Below are 20,364 nucleotides of genomic sequence, written 5' to 3'. Positions count from 1 at the left end.
CTCGATTTTGGCTTTATTGCTACAATAGCGATGATCTTCTAATTGTTGAAGAGAGGGGGGGGGGGGGGGGGGGGGGGGGGGATCCACAGACTGTACAGTACCATGAGGGCACCATCAAAATTCAGGTGAAGCGCTATGCCAACTTGTCGCGGCCAAGGCCAAGGCCTTGAGGTTGAGGGCCTATCAGGATAAGCCCGTGTGCAGAGCACGCACGCCACGGCCTACGGCTAAGTTGGGCTTGCAGTTCTTAATGGGCTTCTTTTTAAGTTTCGGCTTAACTAAAATTGCCTTGGTCCTCTACTGTTCTTTTCATTTCATTTGTATATTGCATTTCATACTGTATTAGAAATATGTGGCCTCTTTGATAGAGCTTCACTTTATATTTCTCCTAAGGAGTGATTTTGGTGGGGAGCAAGGTACAGAGCAGGTGAGAATCAATTCTGAAGTAATTCATGTGGTAAAATGCGGAGCAATGGGAAACGGTAGAGAGCAGATTTTTAGCTCCCAGCTCATAGTGTAAAATGGAGAATTGATTCTCGTTAGCTTCCCACCAGAATCTAGTTGCATTTTTAAGTGTTTGGTAAGGCTTCACGGATGCTAAGAGTGAAATTGATGCTAGGAGCGAAGCCGAAGGGGCCCATAATACATTTATATATATGTAGCAACATATAGACATATTTGCTAGTATACTTGGTCTTAAAGTATAGGGAGTTGTTGTGGTCCTTCACTCTATCTCCTGCCTACCCCCTCTTCTTCTACATTCCGTGTGTCGCCTCTTCGTTTTCGGACACCTCTTCTTTTCCATCCTCATTCCGTTCATCCCTCACTCCTACAATCTTCTCGTTTTCACATATGACAAACATCAAATATAGGTCCACATTGTCCTCATTATGTTGTATCCTGCAACAATACGTTGTTGGTTACACTTTGAAGCTACAAAACCTTCATTGTTGCATGTTGCCATAACACTCATGCTGACCGAACCTGAGCCTATGGGTGTTGTGACTCAGCGTAGCTGCAAACGGGCTTGTTTAGTTGGTGACCAAAACATGCCATGCCACAGGTTAATCGTGCCATAGTTTTTCTAGTAGTTGTTTGGTTCGCTGCCATAGTTACGGCATTGCCGCATTTTCTTAGCACCTTGGCCCACACGTCATACGCATATTTTCTTTTGTCAATTAATTTTCCATGCGGAGTTAATTACTGCACTACTATAGAATGAGACATTGGTCGATGCCTAAAATGGCAAAAAACCTCGGCCTTTTTCGGCCCGGGGTTAAAGACCCCTTTAACACCGGTTCGTAACATGAACCGGTGCTAAAGGGTCCTGCCCAACGGCTACTGACAGGTGCTGTCGGGGCAGGGACCCTTTAGCACCGGTTCGTGTTACAAATCGGTGCTAAAGGGTCCCCTTTAGCACCGGCCAGCGCCACGGGCCGAGGCAAAACCTTTAGCACCGGTTTGTGACACAAACCGGTGCTAAAGGGTCACCCTTTAGCACCGGTTTTTGCCCTGAACCGGTCCGGTTTATAGGCCGGATCCCTCCTCCTCTCTGCCCATTTGAAACTGAGAGCACCATTCACCATTGTTGTTCTTGGAGCTTCTTCTTCCTTGTTCTTCATTTGTTCTTCATCTCCGACGCCCATCGTTGATCTTCTTCGACTCCGACATCGTTTCCTCGTGTTTGGAGGTGACTAACTTTTGTCTTTCTTGTTTTTTTCATGTTGTTTTTGGCTTGTGATGTTCCCATTATTTTTAGCTCAAATCCACTTTGTTATTTTGAATCATTCACATGAATTAGTATCCATATATATATATATACCATATTTTATGGTTGACCTAGTATTAATGTAGTTTGCAAGAATGAATTATAGTATCTTTTTATGATATTAGAAAGTAGGATAGTTCAAATTAATTGGTTTGTTAATATCACTAGATTTATTTTTATTACTACATAATGTCCATTGTATAATTTAGAAGATTTGTTGAAGTAACTAGACAAATAAAGGATATTATTAGGTTCTTCTTTAATCATACATGTTTACTAGTAAATGTGAAATTTATAATTATTTAAAAATTGAGTATGGATAGTAGATGGCAACCGTGACCGGGTCTTCGGTCTCTCAACGGGTTCAAAAGCGATACCGGCCGGAACTCCCTCTCATTACTTGTGGCAAGTGTGGGCAGAAGATTGTGATGGAGTACAAAGTGTCGAAAGAGGGAGTAAACAAGGGTCGTATATTCTACAAGTGTCCGGATCGTAAAAAACCCAGTGTATTTCAGTATTTGATAAATTGAAAGAGGATAGAAAAAAATGGCTAAACCCAGAAAAGCCGTACTTTTATGTAAAGCCATCGGAACTGAGGCAGAAGGTGGCGGACCAGCAAAAGAAGCAACGTGAAGCTTAGAAAAAGCCAGCACTTTCAGACTATGAGCGGTCTCTGGTCAAGTCTTCACAGCCTAGGAAGAAAGTAGGAAAGGGGGTCCCACAGCTCGGACAAGTATCAAAACCGGTGCCCCCTTTGATTGTGCTAAATCAATACGGCTCAAATGAAGACTTGATGCCAAAGAAATCCTTAGTGTTGTCTGAGCTAGACTCGCTTGAGCGTTACTTTGGACAGAGCGGTTTAAATATGGAAGAAATTGTCGCCATTCTTGGATGCCAAACATTTGAAAAAGCTGAGGTAGTTGATCAATGGAGGGCAAGATATCAACCGGGCAGGAGTCTATTCGACTCTCAGCGTTTACATGAGCTCGGCACACAAATGTTTGCAATAAACAAATTGTGCATTGAGGCGTCTAAAAGAGGAGAGAATTGGATTTCTGTTTGTATTAGACAACATCACTACTTCCGTGGAGATGACCTCATATACGTGCAGTTCGAAGAATTGCACCAATTATGTCACCTCGACGCTCTTGACAAATCTCTTGTCGGCTGCTTTTGTGTGTAAGTATTTTTTTCTTTTTATTATACTTCTAACTTCTTTAATTACATGTATATAATCCTTACACACTTGCAGGCACCAAATGAGAGAGCTCAGAATAAGAAATGACAATAGTATTGGGTTCGTTGACCCTTATATTGTTTTCAAGGCTCCGCAGACAGTGTGGACAACAGCTCATGAGACAGAAGTCAGCACTAATCTTATGAGGTTCTTTGTGAACCAAAAAGAAAAACAAAAAATACACTTCCCCTTCAACTTCGAGTGAGTTATATAGTTATTAAGTGCATGCATATTTTATTTTAATAATTATTACTCGAGATAAGTTTTATATAGTTATATATAGGCCTGACTATATATATGTGTATGTAAACAGCTTTCACTGGATACTCATAGTCATTGAAATTCCCAAGAACCGGTTGATAATCTTTGACTCAATGAGAAAACCACAAGAAAATTATCAACAAATGGTAAACATTATTCAAAGGTACGTAATGTCGATCTCAGCTAGAAGAATATCATAATATGACTCTGTAATTATTAGTTCACGATCCACAATGGCTGTGTGTAGGGTTTGGAAAAGATTCATTGACCGTGAACATCTCAGTGGATGTAAAGTGCCGCTTAACATAATACATCCACAAGTAAGTTCTACTAGCTAGCAAACTTTCGCTAACTTTTAGCCTTCTTATTGTCGTGGTCGTGAATATATATATATATATATATATATATATATATATATATATATATATATATATATATATATATATATATATATATATATATATATATATATATATCGTACAATGGTGTTTAAGACAAGAAGGGGGAACAATCTATGTGCATATTACGTGTGCAAATTTATGATGGCACAAGTCAATCAAACACCCACAGAGACGCTCAGAGTACGTTACATGTCTCTTTTTATTATCTCCTGAATTATATTGAATAACTTAGATAACTAATACCTTTTTTATTTATTTCAAATTAAAGACGGAATGGTTGAGGGAAAAGGTCATTAAAAAAGACCGAATCAAAGCTATCCAAGAGACGATAGCAGGATTTCTCCGCGAGCAAGTGATCAATCCAAACGGCGAGTTTCACTTCAACGGCAACGAAACTCTTATTCCAAACAATGATGATCATTTGTATCGTTTGTAGACATTGGGAGAAAAAACTCTATGTATATATGTGTTACGAATTTTGTACATATAAAACTATATATATATAAAGCTTTTTACATATCTATTTAATTTTTGATGTAGCCTATTCATTTTATTATAGGCAAAGCTTAATTATTAAGCTAAGCCTATAATTTTCATTTATATATGCTTAATATGCGTGTAATATAAATATATTATTGTATCAGCAAAAACATATATTGAAAAACCTATTATTATTATATAAAAACAATAAACAGAACCGAAGAAGTGAAACAAAAAAAAGAAACTCTTCAACCGGTGTTAAAAGGTCCTGCAACGTGGCAGCCCTGGCAGGACCCTTTAACACCGGTGTTAGGGGAGGCTTTAGCTCCGGTTCTCCGAACCGGGACTAAAGGGTGGGCCTTTAGTCCCGGAAGGGCAGCACCGGCTCGGAAACCGGAGCAACAGGCTCTTCCCGACCGGTGCTAATGCCCGAACGTGTGCCAGTGCTCATAGTACATAGCGTTATACACTTTAGAATTTATCCGATTTAAGTAAATACAAGTTTTACGGTAGTAAAAAAATATAGACTGTTCATCAATAGAGATCGAATGGTAGTGATGGTACTTGCCAACCTGACTATGTTTTACTGACTTGCCGTGCTGTACTTCCGTTCTATTACACAATATAAGTTTACAATTACATTTTCTTTTGAAAGAATGAGACATAAGAGCTGCGGATTATATTAAAAAGAATAATAATCTAGACTGGGTAGTACAAAGTGAACAACTGAGCGACGGGATCCAAGAGCAAGAGGGTCGTATACAATGACGACTACTGAAAGCAACAAGCTAAAACAAACAAATGGTTACAACTATATTAATTTTGTGTCAGAAAAAAGAATTAACTGACAAAGAATGAACATTATATGATACAAGGAAGAAAACAAAACTGTTATGTCTCTATCATGCTAGACCTGAAGAAGGTCCAGAACCTGTAAAAGTGTAGGCCTGAATCTCCTGATATTTAGTTTCACATCCTGTGCCATAAAAATGTCTGCCAACGCATTCCATCCCTGACCATGGATTGCCATGGGGTCCTTGAACACCAAGTGGTCTCTTGGGTACCTCTGAGCAAGGCTACTCTCTTTTTCAGAGACGTAGTACTCCAGGTACCTCAGGTTCATGCCACGCGCTGGCTGCCCGTAGAAGTTGGTGGCCATCCAGTCCATCTTCCCCCATGGAACTATCTGGACCACCACCGCCTGTGGTGGGAGAAAGACCTGGTTGGTGAGGCCGGCGCCATGGACTGCTAGGAGCACGTCGCATGAATTCACCATTGTTGCAAACCTCTTCAAGTTTCCCCTGGCCTCGGAGATGATCACGTCAAAGCCTAACGCCCTTGATGTGGCTGCCACTTGACGAAGGTTCAATAGCTTCCTCGTGCCTCGCCTTGATATGATCAGCATTCTTGGTTTCTTGCCAGGCTGCTCACCGAGGACCAATGGCCTGTTCCTTTTGAGGCCATATGAGTGGCGCAAGAATCTTGTGAAGTCAAGCATCGAGTACCCCTTTGGGTTTCTCGTGGGATGTGGCCGAAGGATGAGATCCCTATCCCTCGTCAGGCCGAGGATTACATGCTGAAAACAGTGGACATCCTTGTTAGAGTCAAAATCGATTATGTCGTGATGCGATAGCCTCCGTAGCACTGGTTTATATTTCTGAATCCACCACTGCTTGTAGTTTGTAATGAAGAATTTTACTCGACCTTTATACTGAAAGGAAGTTAGATATAGTGGGATCAGCACATCAGACATGTCGTGGAAGAAGTTTCCGGTATAGCCACCAACTGAGAAGATAACTGCTGGGACATCATGGCTGATGCTGCATTTGGGAGCATCATTTTCATTTGCAACTGCTCTGATGACCACTTCTCTTACAAGGGATAGCAAGGAATCGTCCTTGCGAGCATATGGGGTAATCCGCCGCTCTTCCTCGCCTTGTAGCATTGGCGTATTAAGAGCAACTGATGAACTTTCAGGAGAAACTCGCACATCACCAGACATTTGGCAGATGATTGGCCTTGCATAAGGGAAGCCATCATCTTTACTCTTGTCGTCACAGTATATCTTGCTCTTAGGCTTTGGAACTTCAGTATCTGTAACTGCTGGAAAGGAAGAAATCAAAGGAAGAAAACCATTCTGCTATATTATGCGCTGCCTGATACAGTAAACTCATTCATATTTGAAGTTCGGCATGCCACTTTTTCCAGATTTAATGGTGGAAGCAAAGCAAATTAATTGATGCCTGTCAATAAGTCATCAATTAATTTGCAATGAACTCTCACCTGATTGTCGGGAACTCACGATGGAGTTTTCGGGTGGGGAACTAGCATTTGTTGAAGATATAGCCAGCCCCTTCATTCCTGATTTATTATCCAAATCTGTTATATGCTTGGAGTTGCTGCTTTCAACTTCAATATCTGCAGAGGTCATATTTGGATTGCAAATAATGATTGAAGGTGGAATGACAGCAAAACTTCTTAGTTTTTTTAAGATCCCTGGTCATCCAAGTCAACAATTGAATGTGCAGAAGATTATCACAAAACAAAACAAAGCTAATGAACAACATTTCATAATTATCATTGACGATCCATGTATCTAGTCTAGATTCGAGAGTTATGCATGAATGCATAACTTTCGCTTCTCTGCAATAATTTCTTTAATTTCAAACTTACTTTTCAGACCTACTATTTTACTCTCCTTCCAATCCAGTTTAAACAGGCATAGGAAAAGGACACAGCTGGCGGTGACAAACACATAGGTCCTTGCAAGGATGGGCGACCCCGCGTCGCCTTCTCCGGGCGACCTCGCGTCGCCACCACCTCCGCCTCCTCCACCACCGCCTCCGCCACCCCCACCCCCCCCCACCGCCTCCGCCACCCCCACCACCCCCACCCCCGCCTCCACCACCACCGCCGCCACCTCTCCCCGTGAGCCGTGCCGCGCCAACGCCGCCCCCTAGGCGTCGTCTTGTTGTCCACGACCTCAACGCCGAGCGTCGTCGCGTCGTCGTCGTGCCTCCTGCCTCTGCCCGCCTCGAGCTTCAGAACAGGATTCTTGCTGACCACTTCTCCACCGTGGTGCCGAACCTCCTCGCACCATCCTCCTCGCCGGTTCCTATCTGGGTAACTCCTCCCTCTCGCCTATGTCGTTTCAATACGTTCTTCATCAGAAACTCGCTCCGTTTCCTGTTGGCTCCTTGTCCGAGTCGCCTAGACGTACGGCGCATTGTAGACGGCGTGTTCGAGTTCGTTGTGTCCTCCAGGAACATTGCGAATGTGCTGCTAGTCCTCGGTGTTCTGCGCATCGCCGACGTTGAGCTCCACCTTCATCCTTCTCTCGCCGCGGCGGAGAGGGCGTTTCAATGCTTACCTTCTGCTGTACCAAAACCTCCTGTAGTCACTGCAGGTTGTACGACCCCAACTACCGTATTGACTACAGTTGACCTTGGCAAAGAGAGCCTGCCAGCTGCTCAGGGCTTTGTTGCGCCGCAGCTGGGATCTGTACCCGGAAATCTTTTATCCCTGCCGCCCATCCCTTTCCCCTGCTTCCCCCTCCTGTCTCCTGCTGGGGGTGCGCCGCGCGGTCTTGTCCCTGGTAAGGCAGCAGGTATGGTGCAGGCGTGCTCCTTCAATGCGCAGCGGCCTCGGTCTTATCTGCAGGTCGCGCGTACCCATGCACCGCCTGCTCCTTCCCTCGTCAAAACCCTTAAGCCTCGGCCCCCCAGCAACGGGTGCTTTCGCTGCCTCGCCTCTGATCACGTTGTCGAAGACTGCCGTGACCCGGTGCGCTGCCGCCTGTGCTTCGTGTCCGGCCACCGCAGTCCAGACTGCAAGATGCCCTTCCGCCGGTTGATTCGTGCGGCGGCCAACCGCCTTCGCACCCCGGGGGCTGCTAGGGCAAGGGCGACGCGCGCCCACTCTGCTCCGGCTCCAACCTCCCCGCAATCGCCCCCGGCTTCACCGCCTTCGCCAACCCCGGTAGCTGCCGAAGCTCAGTTGGAGGACTTCGCTTTCCAGCCATCGGTCGCCTTCCTGCCGGAGAACATGGTGGCCTCAAGCTCCTCTGGCCCTCGGTTCATCGAAGCGCTCGGCCAGCAGTCCCTCCTCGCGCTTGCCCAAGAGCCCCACCCCACCGAGCCGCTCTGCATCGACAAGTTCATCACCGAGTCGGGTCGCGGCTCCGGGGGTGGCGCGGGCGCGGGAGGTTTGAGCGAGCCGACGTCGCCATTGTCGCCTGTTAGGGGCGATGCGGGCGCGGGGGGCTCACGAGGGCCGATGTTGTCGCCGTCACGTCGGTCGCCTGGTCAGGATCTTCACCAGCCTTTGCCTGACCTGGCGGACCGCGGCACCAACGCGGCGTTCGGCTCGTCCGACGATGAGGCAGAAAGCGGGGACTTCCCCGGTTCCGACTCCAGTTCCGAAGGCGACTCTTGGCAGCGGGGGCGTCCAGCCTATGCCGACGCTTGGGTCTCCCCAGGACGACCTGAGCTCGGCGAACGTCTGCTGCTCGCATTCATCGAACCGCCAGTTGAAATGCTGGAGGTCAGCGCCTTCATTCGCAATGCTCTTCGCTCTGTCGCCCCTTTACTCCCTGTGGACCTCCTTCCCTCGTCCCGGGGAGCCTTGATCCTTCGTTGCGCCTCCTTCCCGGAACAGGAATCCCTCCACCTTCTTTCTCCAATCTCTTTTGATGGCCATGAGCTGCATCTACTGAAACCGGAGGAAACCTCTGACCGTTTCTTCCGCATTCCGACTTGGCTGGCTTTCGTCGCCGTCCTGGACTTCCCCATTGAACATTGGTACGATGGAAAAATCCAGAAATGCTTCACCGGCTTCGGCAATGTGGCTGAGGTCGATCCCGAGAGCCTTTCCGGGGAAAACTTTGGGCCTCTTCGCTTGCTGCTGGAGGTCAATGATCGCCTCGAGCTTCCAAGGGAGCTCAGAATCTCCAGTGCTCAGGGGACTGGTAGAGTCGGGGCAGTCGCTAAAATCATTCCGATCAGAGTTTGGCCGCGCGAGTTCCAGCTTGATGGTCGCAGCAACTTGGCGAGGTTTTTTGGTCCGCCTGCACCTCCAGCACCAGGACCTTCTCTCGGTCCTCGTGGGCCGCTTTGGAGCCAGCAGCAACTCCGCCAGCAACCGCATCACTACAACAGGATGTTCAATCCCCAGCGCGCGCTTGCTCCTTCTTCCCAGCAACTTGCTTTTGATCCCCTACATGTGTCAAACCTCGGCTCGGCTGCGTCGCCTGCCTTGCTCCCCGAGGGCCACCCCTCTTTTCAGGTCTTGAGCCTTGCTCTGTTGCTTGCTAGGCTGCCTTCTCCCGGTGCACCGGCAACTGCTTCTTCCGGTGAACCTGCAAATGTTCCTGATGCTGTTTTTTCAACTACTGCTGCTGCTGTCTCTGCACCGCCGAGTCCGATCCTTTCGCTGGTTGACTCGCCGGTTGCTGCTTTTATGAGCCAACGTGTTGCAAGCCCTCCTCTTCTCACTTACAGCAGACGCCGCCGCCAGCACCCCATGCTTAGCGTTCCCGCTGCTCGCCGCTCCAGCTCGCGCCTAGCGGCAAAAGCTCCTGCAAAATTCGTGGACATGACCACTCAGGCTGTCCAGCGCAAGGCACTTTTGAACTCGCTCTCCTCTTGCTCCAAGGCGCTCAAAAAACATGTTACCAACAAGAACATCCTTTCGCGCAACCACCTTCCTATCGGCGCTGCTGACTTGAGGAAGCTGGTCAGCGCGGCAAAGCTTGGCTGCAAGACCGTCGACATCGACGGCCCGGTGCCTTAAGGTCGCCATGTCCAAGTACTGCCTCAACGTCAGCTTCCACTCCTTCAACTGCCGTCACTGCAGAGCAAGAACTTTCAATTTACTTCGTGTTTGTGCTGTTGTAACCTCTATTGTAATCCAATCCTCTGCTTGTACCGCCTTTGTTTGTTCTTGGTGTTTCGTGAGGACTAGATGAACTCGAACAATCGCTGTTTTAACGTTGTTTTCTGGAATGTGCGTGGTTTAGGCGACTCGGACAAATGCAACTTGGTGCGACGTGTGTTTCTTGATGCTAGACCGAATATTGTCTGCATCCAGGAATCCAAACTTGCTGAGATTGATGCCTTCAAGGCTAAAACCTTTCTACCTACATCTCTCTCTAACTCTTTCGTTTTGTCACCGGCTGCTGGCACTCATGGGGGCTTGGTCACGGCCTGGGACCCCACGATTTTCACTCTGCAGAGCCACTTCCTGAAACCTTACACCTTAACGACCGTCTTCACCTGCAACGCCTCTAATCTCGACTTCACGGTGACAAACACCTACGGACCGGCTGACCACACAGCTTCTGCTTCTTTCCTCCAGCACCTTAGGGATCTTCATCCTATAATCAATGGGCCTTGGATTTTGCTTGGTGATTTCAACCTGGTTCGATGCCCCTCGGACAAAAACAATGGCCAGATCAACTCTAACCTGGCCACGGCTTTCAATGACACAATTCATGATCTCCTCATCGAGGAGGTCGTCCTCTCGGATCGGCTCTACACTTGGTCCAACAAACAGCCTTTCCCCATCCTTGCCAAGTTGGACCGTGCCCTTACAAACAACGAGCTTAACCTGATTTTCCCTCTAACCTGCCTCACTTCCCTACCCCAACCCACCTCTGATCATACGCCACTTTTACTCTCCCTGTCAACTGATCTGCCTAAACCCTCGCACTTCCAACTAGAAAATAGTTGGCTTCGCAACCGATCCTTCCTAACATCGATTACTCAGGCATGGCAGCAGGCGCCGACACGATCAGACGACGCAGGTACGTTGGTCGCGCGCATCAAGGCCGCCAGGGCGGCGGCTAAGGCGTGGTCGCGGTGTAACAGGGCACCACCCGAACTTACTCAAAATTGCCAATTCATTATACAACTGTTTGACTTTTTCGAAGAAACAAGAAACCTGTCCAATGAGGAGTTTCAGGTCCGAAGGCTGGCGCAGGAAACACTGACACAGCTTCTAAAAGACCAGGCCACGTACTGGAGACAGCGAAGCAAATACAAGGCAATCAGAGAGGCGGACGCAAACACTAAGTTCCACCACGCTCATGCAACTCAAAGACTTCGTCGCAATTACATAAGAATGATCAGGGTTCAGGGTGCTGAGGTAGTCTCGCACTCTGGAAAAACGGCCGCGCTAACAGATTACTTCCAGTCGATCATTGGGGTGCCTGGAGAGTCAACAGCTTTCGATCTTCAACGCCTGTTCCAGAATGACTACAAGCCAAGTGATCAACTGGTTACCAATTTCACCTTCTCAGAAACCAAGACAGCAATCGATTCAATGAACAAGAACAGTGCTCCGGGTCCGGATGGTTTTGGTCCGGCTTTCTTCTCTGCTGCTTGGTCCTCTGTCAAAGACTCGGTTATGAATTTCCTCGACGCGTTCCACAGCGGTAATGCCCAGCTGGAGTGCATTAATAGATCGTTCAGGCCCATCTGCCGAAGAGGACAGATGCTGTGGATGTAGACGCTTTCAGGCCCATCTGCCTGCAGAACTGTGCACTCAAGGTTCTGACCAAAGTGCTAACCACAAGACTGCAGAAAGAGATTCCCCAGCTCATTGACATCCACCAGACAGGGTTTATCAAAGGCAGATCGATCACAGACACATTCATCTATGCTTTGGAGCTTGTCCAGGTCTGTCACAAGAGGAAAAGACCAGCCATTGCCTTGAAACTTGACTTCGCCAAGGCCTTCGACACTGTCAATTGGGAAGGCTTGTTCAACGTGCTTCAGGCCAGAGGCTTCTGTGAACGCTGGTGCAACTGGCTGCATTCACTGCTCACAACTTCCAGATCGGCTGTTCTCGTCAATGGATGCCCAGGACCGTGGATCAGTTGCAAGCGAGGCCTGCGACAGGGAGACCCGATTTCACCCTATCTGTTCCTCCTTGTCGCGGAGACGCTTCAGAAGTTGATAAGGGGCAGCAGAGACATCAAACACCCGACGGATGCCAACCTTCCGCCGGCAGTTCTTCAGTATGCAGATGATACCCTGATTGTTTTCGAGGCTACTTTGACAGGGGCCAGCGAGCTGAAGGTCCTCCTTGAACTATTTGCGAACATCACAGGACTCAACATCAACTACCACAAGAGCACTCTTGTACCTATTCATGTGCCAGAAGCGACGGTTTCTGCACTGGTCGATATCCTTGGCTGCAGGCGCGAGGGATTTCCTCAGAATTACCTTGGTCTTCCATTATCCGTGAACAAACTGCCAATCTCAGCGTTCACGCCGTTAATTCACAAGGCCGACAAATACCTTAGCTCCTGGCAGGCATCCTTTCTCAACTCTATGGGTCGTGCTGTGTTGGTAAACTCTGTGCTAGATTCAATACTAGTCTACTGTATGAGTTCCTTGCAGTTACCTCCATGGGCGATCAGTCAGATGGACAAGCGTAGGCGAGGTTTCCTTTGGTCGGGATCCTCGAACAGAAGGGCTTCACCGGCATCTTGCCTTGTTGCCTGGACCAACGTTTGTCAGCCAAAGGAGAACGGTGGGCTTGGTATCAGGGACCTAAGTGCTCAGAACGTCTGTCTACTTCTGAAACTCCTGCACCGTCTGCATTGTACTGAATCCTCTGCGTGGGCAAGGTGGGTGCAGGGGCGGGCCTCCATTGTCACTCTAACCGGAGACGTCCATGGTGACCACTGGAAGACACTCCGATCTCTGCTGCCACTCTACAGAGCACTAACCTCAGTTATCATCGGGGATGGGAAGTCCTGTTCGTTCTGGGAAGATGTCTGGCTGGGGGATGACGCGCTGGAGGATGCTTACCCAGTTCTGTTCTCACACTGCACCTTGAAGACTGCTTCCGTCTGTCAGATGATGGAGTTGGGGATCGAGCAGTCTCTCGTGCCCAGGCTCTCAAGTCAAGCAGTTTCTGAACTCAACTCTCTGCGAACTGCTTTGAGCTCTGTCACCCTTTCTGAAGCAATGGACAGGCGTATCTCCAATTTCAGTAAAGGAGATTCAAACCTCGACAGCGGCGCTATCTACAGGATGCTCAAGGCTAGGGAAGCTGCAGTGGATGCTAAAGCATCTTTCATCTGGAACAATGCCGCACCCCCGCGAGTTCAGCTTTTCATGTGGCTACTGTTGCAGGGGCGGGTGCAATCTCGCTCAGTGCTAGTGAAAAAGTGTGTGGTCAGCGACACTACTTGTGAGGTCTGCCATCAACACGAAGAAACGGCCGAGCATATCATCTGGGGTTGCAATCTTGGCAACACAGTGTGGAGGACACTGGGGCTTTCAACGGTGATCTCAACGGAACTGAAATCTTTGCATACCGTGACGCCTGCCGCCATTATGCCGCAACAAGAGTTCCCAACTTTCTTAGCACTAGTGTGCTGGCACATCTGGAAGGCGAGAAACAGCTACGTCTTCAGATCCGAGGTGCGGTCTGTAGAACAAGTTCTGCTAGCCTGCAAACTGGACGCCCAAAAATGGCGCTCTAGGCTAGCCAGGAGGAAGCGTCCCATTGCAGATATCTGGTGCTCCATCTTTGATATGGCTAGACAAGGTCATGGCTAGGCCTAGTTGGGCTCCATGTGTTTGTATTTCTAGGGTACTTTGTAGTTTTATTCCTGTAATCTCTCTGTACCCAATATAACTCCTGAGCCAAGATGGGCTAATAAAGTATTCAGGTGGGGATCGTTTCCCCCCCGGTGACCATAAAAAAAAAATAGGTCCTTGCAACTTTCAGTGATATCTCAGAGCAATGCACCCCCTAAAACCACTGAATTCCTTAACGTCCCTATTTCGTACTAGAACAAACTACCAGCAAATACATGATTGAGGGGAGGGCCATACCAATTATAGAACTGCAAGGTGGTGGACCCAGTGATGAGAAGATCAGAAGATCCCAAACCTAGGCATGCACTACAGTACTTCCATTGCACTGTCCCTGATCACGATGCAACGCAACCAGTGTGGTCCAGTCCAGCACACTTCGGTGCCACTCACTCACAACCATGCGAGTTGCAAGAAGTGATCTGGCTGGACTGGACAGAGGCAAAAGGGAGTGGAGAAAGATAGTTTTCATGTGCTGTATCCTCACCTAATTTTGGTGAACCCCTGACAGGATCAGCACCCAATCTTGCAGGAACCTGAGCACTAGGTTCTTGAAGTCGATGTCTGTCGTCCACAGAGCCCTGCTGCAAGGAGCTCAGAGCTCCAGCCGCTGTTGGTACAAGCAGAAGCAGTTTTTTGAGATCAAAAGAGTGCAGACCTGACGAGAATAATTGGAGAAAATGAGGAACCTCAAGGATTCTTGATGCCTTCCTCACCTTCAGCATCGTCAGAGATAACATGGTTTCCCTCTGCAAGGTAAACTCCATTGCCAGCTACAAGCACAAGCATAGGCACACATATGTCGAGTCCTAGAAGTCAACTGATTGTAAGATTTTAGTTTGAGTGGTGATCTCTGACTTACGCGAGAGTTGCGACGGCAGGACGACGGAGAAGAGCCTGGCCGCGCAGATGCAGAGCACCGGGGCGAGCAGGCACGCCGGGAGAAGCCTGGCGGCGAGCTGCCTGTGCCTGAGCTCCAGCTTGGTCGGGATCCTGGCGACGTGCCTCGGCTTCCTCGCGCCGACGGCTCTGCTCTTGCCGTGCTGCACCAGGAACGCCATGGCTCAGGCGCTCAGCTAATCATCAGCTGCGCCTGCGGGTTTTCGGGAGGGAGCATCGGAGTAAAAGAGCATCGGAGAAGTGAGAAGTGTTGCGAGGTCGTGGGGTGTCAGTGTGGCATTGCCACATGTACGTGTGGCCGAGTGGGCGGGTTCGGTCACAGTGGAGAGCATGGGCAGGGTGGAAAGCGGCCATTATTGTGAGCTCGCTTTGCGTCAGTTCATTATTTATATTTAGTCCTTGTTTAGTCAAAAAAATTTTACAAAATTTTTCAGATTCTCCGTCACATCAAATCTTTAGACACATGCATATTTAGGTCTTGTTTAGTTCCCAAAAAAATTTCAAAATTTTTCAGATTCCCCGTCACATCAAATCTTTAGACACATGCATGAAATATTAAATATAGACGAAAATAAAAACTAATTGCACAGTTTGATCGAAATTGAGGAGACGAATCTTTTGAGTCTAGTTAGTCCATAATTGGATAATATTTGTTAAATACAAACAAAAGTGGTACTATTCTTATTTTGCAAAAAATTTTGGAACTAAACAAGGCATTATATGTGCTTAAGTTGAGGTGGGTTCAACAACTTAATAACTGCTGTGCAGTTACTACTAACTAGAAACAGTACCAAGGATTATGCATTTTTGTTGTTCTTTTTTTTAGGTGTCTCTGAACAAGATTGTTTACCACTCTGAAATTGCTGTTCTCTAGCGGTCGGCTAAAAGCCGCCACCTCCGTGGATGCATGTGTAGGGTCACTGCGTCGGCCTCCCATGTGGTTGTTGTTGGGCAGCAAAGGCAAAGCTTGACCTGCTGCTGTACGTCGCGGCTGCTGGCCCCTGTGATCAGCTCCTCTGCGGTTACATCTAACGATGATCATTTGGGGATCATAAACTTCGAAGGGGTCCATCCATCTAAGCGCATCAGCGCATGTGAGATGAGAGAGATGCTAGTTTTGTAATATGGTGGCTGAGAAGGAAAGTCCAAAGGCATGTCCGTCCCAGACTGATGAAACAAAAATCTGTCCAGGCAGCTTCGTTTGGTTTCCATGGCTAAAATTTAGTTGTTGTCCTATTAGATATTTGGATATATATTTGGGGTACTAAATATAGACTAATTACGAAACTAAATATGCAGATTGTAACTAATTTACAAGATGAATTTTTTAAGTCTAATTAGTCCATAATTACTAATAAATTAATTCATGATTGCTAAAGTAAACATGTACTAATGATAAATTAATTAGTCTTAATAAATTTGTCTCGCGGATTAATAACGGGATATGTAATTTGTTTTTTTATTAGTATACACACCCCCTACACGACACCCTATATAATATCCGATGTGATACCTCTGTCCGCTTGTCTGCAAAATTATATATAGCTTATAAGACAAGCGAACAGACCAAATACTTTAGTCTCTGCATCTAAACACATGTCCTTTGCATGGTGCTGGAGGCAGGCATCCATTCCAAGAATTCATCCCATAACATTACAGGACGATTTAGCTGCATAGTTAATGCCTTAATGGTGGAGATGGTGATCGATGTTCAAAGACCATGGATGTTCCTTTTTGTCTTCACTAATTTACCATGCCCATCTTTTCAGCTACCGGGGGCTCGCTTTCAAAGAAATTTTGTTTGTGTGCACGAAGCAACGGTATAAAAGTTCAGTACCAACATATATACCAGACGTAGAGAACATATGCATTGCATTGCATACGACTTTTACAGGTAGAATGTGTGCTTCACCTGGACTGGAACTGGACTCCGTCGTCAATTATTGTCGGCCGGAGAAGCTAGGTAGGCAACATGCACCCCACTCGCTACAGTGCTGTTGCTTTGCCATTTTGCGTCGCTGTGGATTCATCTTTCATGTGCCCGGTAGGGGCTGCTAGGCTGCCAGTACACGGTGGTTGCATTGCTTGCTTGCACGTATCTGCCGCCTTCATCACCCCGCTAACATGCATTGAGTCGCCGTTGTCCCTTGATTGCCGATCACCTATAAACTGCCTAACTAACCTAATCTATCTACCAGCTTTGGTCAACGGTGCCGACTGACTGACAGCCACCCCTCACCTACCAGCCCAATCTTTTGGCTTTGGCCCATCTCCGTTTGTCTCCTGGGCTTTATTGCTCTCCGTGTTTGGCTCTTTTTTTTTTTCCCCCAAGAAGGCCTTTCTTTTGGGCACATCCAGTCTCTGCAGTTCAAAGTTCCAACACATGTTCACACATCACACACGCGAATGCAAATGCCAAGCGCTCGATGACCCAATCAAATCAAATGGAGTAAGCATGTGAATGAATCTTTAATTTACCCTTTTTTTCCTTTAGAAACAAACACCAAAAAATGGAAAAGAATTGAGAAATAAATTAAGCAGGCCAGGGAGGGAAGAAAAATTAAGAGCTACTGTACTGTACTATAGTGTCTAAAGAATCATTTTGAAAAAAATAAAATAAAAAAAAACTGTACTTGCATCTTGCTGCTCTCTGCGACGCCGGTGCCTACTCCCTGAGGAGCTGCATGGCCTTGCGGAGCACAGGCTCGAACCGCTGGAGGTCCAGCCGGATGTCCTGCTTGCCGAGGTAGAACTCGGCCACCTTCCCCCACCCGCTCCGGTGGATGGACTCCGGGTCCCTGACGGCGGGGTGGTCCCGGCCCAGCGTGTCCACCAGCGTGCTCTCCTCCACGCCGGCGGAGTAGGCCATGTACTTGAGCCCCATGTCCACGGCGGGGATGCCGAAGTCCACCTCCCCGATGTGCTCCATCTTTCCGTACGGGTTGATCTGGATGAACACGGCGCCCGTCGGGAGGAACAGCGAGTTGGTCAGCCCGGCGCCGTGCACGCCCACCAGCACGTCCACGGCGTTCACCTCCCTGGCGAACTCCCCGACGTCGACGTTGAAGGGCGGGTCACCGATCACCACCTCGAACCCGACGCGCCGCGCCAGGGCCACCACGTCGTCCACGTTCACCAGCTTCCGCGGGTGCCGCCGCGAGATGATCATCATCCGCGGCTTCACCCGCTCGTCCTCCTCGTCCTCGCCGCCGGCGGCCGTCAGCCTCGTCGGCGCGGCGCGCGGGAGCGAGAAGGTCTCCCGGAGGAACGCGGTGAACTCCGGCATGGAGTGGCCCCGGGGCTCCCGCTCCGGGTCGATGCTGAACTCCTTGTGCATCCGGATGCCCACCACGGCGCCCGGGAAGCACCGCACGCGGTCGTCCTTGTCCATGTCCACGACGTCGTGCCGCGACAGGCGACGCAGGATGGTCCGGTACTTGCCGACGTACCACGGCTGGATGTTCTCCACGACGAGCTGCACCTCGCCGTCGAACCGCGCCGCCTGGAGGTAGAGCGGGATCAGGATGTCGCTGAAGTCGTGCCAGTAGTTGCCCGACAGCCCGCCCATGGCCAGCACCAGCGCCGGCACGGGGGAACGGACGTCGCACGGCGGCGCGTCGCCGGCCGACGCCAGCTCGCGCACCGTCACCTCCTTGATCCCGGGCTGGTGCTTCCGGGAGTAAGGGCGGATGCGCCACTCCTGCGTGTTCGGGTTGCGGCCGCCGCTCTCGATGGACGGAGCGATCAGGACGGTGCCCGCGGAGCCGTGGATCCGCACGTCGCCGTCGATGTCGCACACGTCGGACGCCCATGGACCCTGGATGTCGCACGCCGGCTTCTTCGCCGGAGCACTGTCATCGCCGCCGACGATACTACTGCTCCTCCTACCATCATCGTCATCTGCATGAATGCATGAATGGGAATCTCGTTAGATGCTTTCTGGTCAGGATTCGCTGCTTTCAGACAGCAAAGAATCTGAAACCAACACGTCTCTGCTTTGCACGGCCACTTTCGGCTTCTGTTCTAAAAAGTATAGCCGTGACAACAAGGAGATTGAGACTGATCGCAAAGGATACAGAACAAACTCGTGTACTTTATTTTTTTCTTTATGACGATGGATTGATGGTGAGAAAGAAAACAGGGGGATATATGGATTTGCAAGTAGTACCTGAGACAGGCTTCTGCTGGTCCATCTCTGTTTCAGCGTGGGGCTCTTCAACCTCAACGCGTGGGGGATTCTCTTGGGCCTCCTCCTGCTCTGCATTTGGAGGCTTCTCCTCTGGTGCAAGCTCTGCCTTGGGTGGCTTCTCCTCTGCACATGGCAAGAGAAAACAGACAGGGGATTAAAAAAATGTCAAATTTTGCTGAATTTATACTAAATTAACGTAGCTTTATTATTCGGTGAGAGGAAGGAAGAACAAGGTTTACAGGATGATTTTACCTATGACAGGGGCCTCCTGCTGCCTCTTCTCTTCAACGGCCGGGGTGATCGGTGACGCCGAGGTGTGCGCGTGCCCCGGTGATGCCCTCCGAACAGCTGCGCACGTCAGCTCAATTCCCGTCAGTTTCAGCAGGAAAAGTTGGGGAGCAGGAAATAAGTTGTTTAAATTTGAAATGGTGGTTAGTTGAGCCTGCTATGTGTTTTTGCATCACATGTGTTGCAGAGATGCTAATACTGGACATCTGAATAATTATTTTCCAAAAAGGAAGAACACAAAGAATCTGCAGTTTTGGTTTACTCTTGAATCAGAGGAGCTATGATATGAACGATAATACGAGCAAAACAGGATTCAAATGAACCACTTGCAAGGTGGCAAAGTTCATGGACTGAATCGGTCAGCAAGAATTCAGAAACAGCAAGGGCTAAACATTTCTGCTGAATTACACTTGCTAATAATAGGCTGAAGGCATACGAACGAAACCGATGCCAGAGCAATTCGAGGAGCAAAGAACAGAAGAACTGACTCACCGTTGGGCGCCGTGATGGCGAACTGCTCGGAGACGGTGAAGTAGGTGAGGAGCACGAGGAAGAAGCCGAGGAGGAAGCCAACGCCGAGGTACTTCTGCGCCGCGCCCTTCATGTTCTTGATGACTTTCCCCGGATCGCCGCCCATCTTTCGTCGTCGTCTCCGGCGAGCGCGTGAACCCCTTTCAGCTTGCTGGCTTCCCCGACCCCTGTGCTGTGATAAATATGGAGGCCTCGCCGCCGCGTGTGTGCAGGTCTCCCTGGAACACAAACGCACACGCACCAAGTCACCAACTACGCTGACATGGGAGAACCTTCCGAGAACTCTTCAATGGACCAGTTCTCGGTGATGCGTGGTGAGCTTTATGGGCTTGCTATGGCTGCTGGCCCGAGGGGAAGACCAAGCCAAAGGCCAACTCTCCCTCGTGATGGCTACGTTTATAAACTAGTATATGCTTAGGCCCCTGTCTGATCCACCTAATTAACTATCAGCTGTGATAGCTGCCTAGCTGGGAAAACCAGCTAATAGTTAATTGTTAGCTGGATAATAAATAAGGGATTAGCTAAGAATTCAAATAAGTTTTATATCTTCAAATAAATCTATTATGAAAATAGATTTAACGATCTATCTAATGATATTAATTGTGTGCCATAAATATTAATGTTTTGTAATATAAAATTAGTTAAAGTTATTTCTCGAGAAGTGAGAACGACAGTTATTTTGGGAGAGAGAGTACTTG

The 20,364-nt window shown here is 48.5% G+C and overlaps 2 protein-coding genes across 4 annotated transcripts; both read right to left on the bottom strand.

The window, feature by feature from the left end:
* On the bottom strand, positions 4,937–14,981 carry LOC8079058. 2 transcript variants are annotated; one of them, XM_021458108.1, is made up of 5 exons: positions 14,621–14,981; positions 14,475–14,531; positions 14,246–14,368; positions 6,431–6,565; positions 4,937–6,250 (listed from the first exon to the last, which is right to left on the bottom strand). In XM_021458108.1, the coding sequence occupies exons 1-5, from the start codon at positions 14,817–14,819 to the stop codon at positions 5,055–5,057; spliced, it is 1,710 nt and encodes a 569-aa protein (XP_021313783.1). In that variant the 5' UTR covers positions 14,820–14,981; the 3' UTR covers positions 4,937–5,054. The 2 variants fall into 2 exon arrangements, with proteins under 2 accessions (XP_021313783.1, XP_002455299.1); XM_002455254.2 differs by having other exon boundaries at positions 4,937–6,247; positions 14,621–14,980.
* On the bottom strand, positions 16,482–20,051 carry LOC8079056. 2 transcript variants are annotated; one of them, XM_021457867.1, is made up of 5 exons: positions 19,628–20,051; positions 19,100–19,195; positions 18,827–18,970; positions 17,292–18,558; positions 16,482–17,019 (listed from the first exon to the last, which is right to left on the bottom strand). In XM_021457867.1, exons 1-4 carry the CDS (start codon positions 19,770–19,772, stop codon positions 17,324–17,326), a joined length of 1,620 nt encoding a protein of 539 aa, XP_021313542.1. In that variant the 5' UTR covers positions 19,773–20,051; the 3' UTR covers positions 16,482–17,019; positions 17,292–17,323. The 2 variants fall into 2 exon arrangements, with proteins under 2 accessions (XP_021313542.1, XP_021313541.1); XM_021457866.1 differs by lacking the exon at positions 16,482–17,019 and having other exon boundaries at positions 17,104–18,558.

Source organism: Sorghum bicolor, chromosome 3 (genome assembly GCF_000003195.3).
Source record: "Sorghum bicolor cultivar BTx623 chromosome 3, Sorghum_bicolor_NCBIv3, whole genome shotgun sequence".
Lineage (NCBI taxonomy): Eukaryota > Viridiplantae > Streptophyta > Magnoliopsida > Poales > Poaceae > Sorghum > Sorghum bicolor.
The sequence above is the reverse complement of the archived record's forward strand: the minus strand, read 5'-3'. Positions and strand labels throughout refer to the sequence as shown.

Excerpts from the sequence above, each read along its gene's own strand:
- LOC8079056 (XM_021457867.1), bottom strand. The coding sequence starts at position 19,772 with ATGGGCGGCGATCCGGGGAAAGTCATCAAGAACATGAAGGGCGCGGCG. Across the intron at positions 19,196-19,627 it reads CGCCATCACGGCGCCCAACG|CTGTTCGGAGGGCATCACCG; the intron begins GTGAGTCAGTTC and ends TGACGTGCGCAG. Across the intron at positions 18,559-18,826 it reads CCAGCAGAAGCCTGTCTCAG|ATGACGATGATGGTAGGAGG; the intron begins GTACTACTTGCA and ends GCATTCATGCAG.
- LOC8079058 (XM_021458108.1), bottom strand. The coding sequence starts at position 14,819 with ATGGCGTTCCTGGTGCAGCACGGCAAGAGCAGAGCCGTCGGCGCGAGG. Across the intron at positions 14,532-14,620 it reads CCTGCCGTCGCAACTCTCGC|CTGGCAATGGAGTTTACCTT; the intron begins GTAAGTCAGAGA and ends TTGTGCTTGTAG. Across the intron at positions 14,369-14,474 it reads TATCTCTGACGATGCTGAAG|CGGCTGGAGCTCTGAGCTCC; the intron begins GTGAGGAAGGCA and ends TTGTACCAACAG.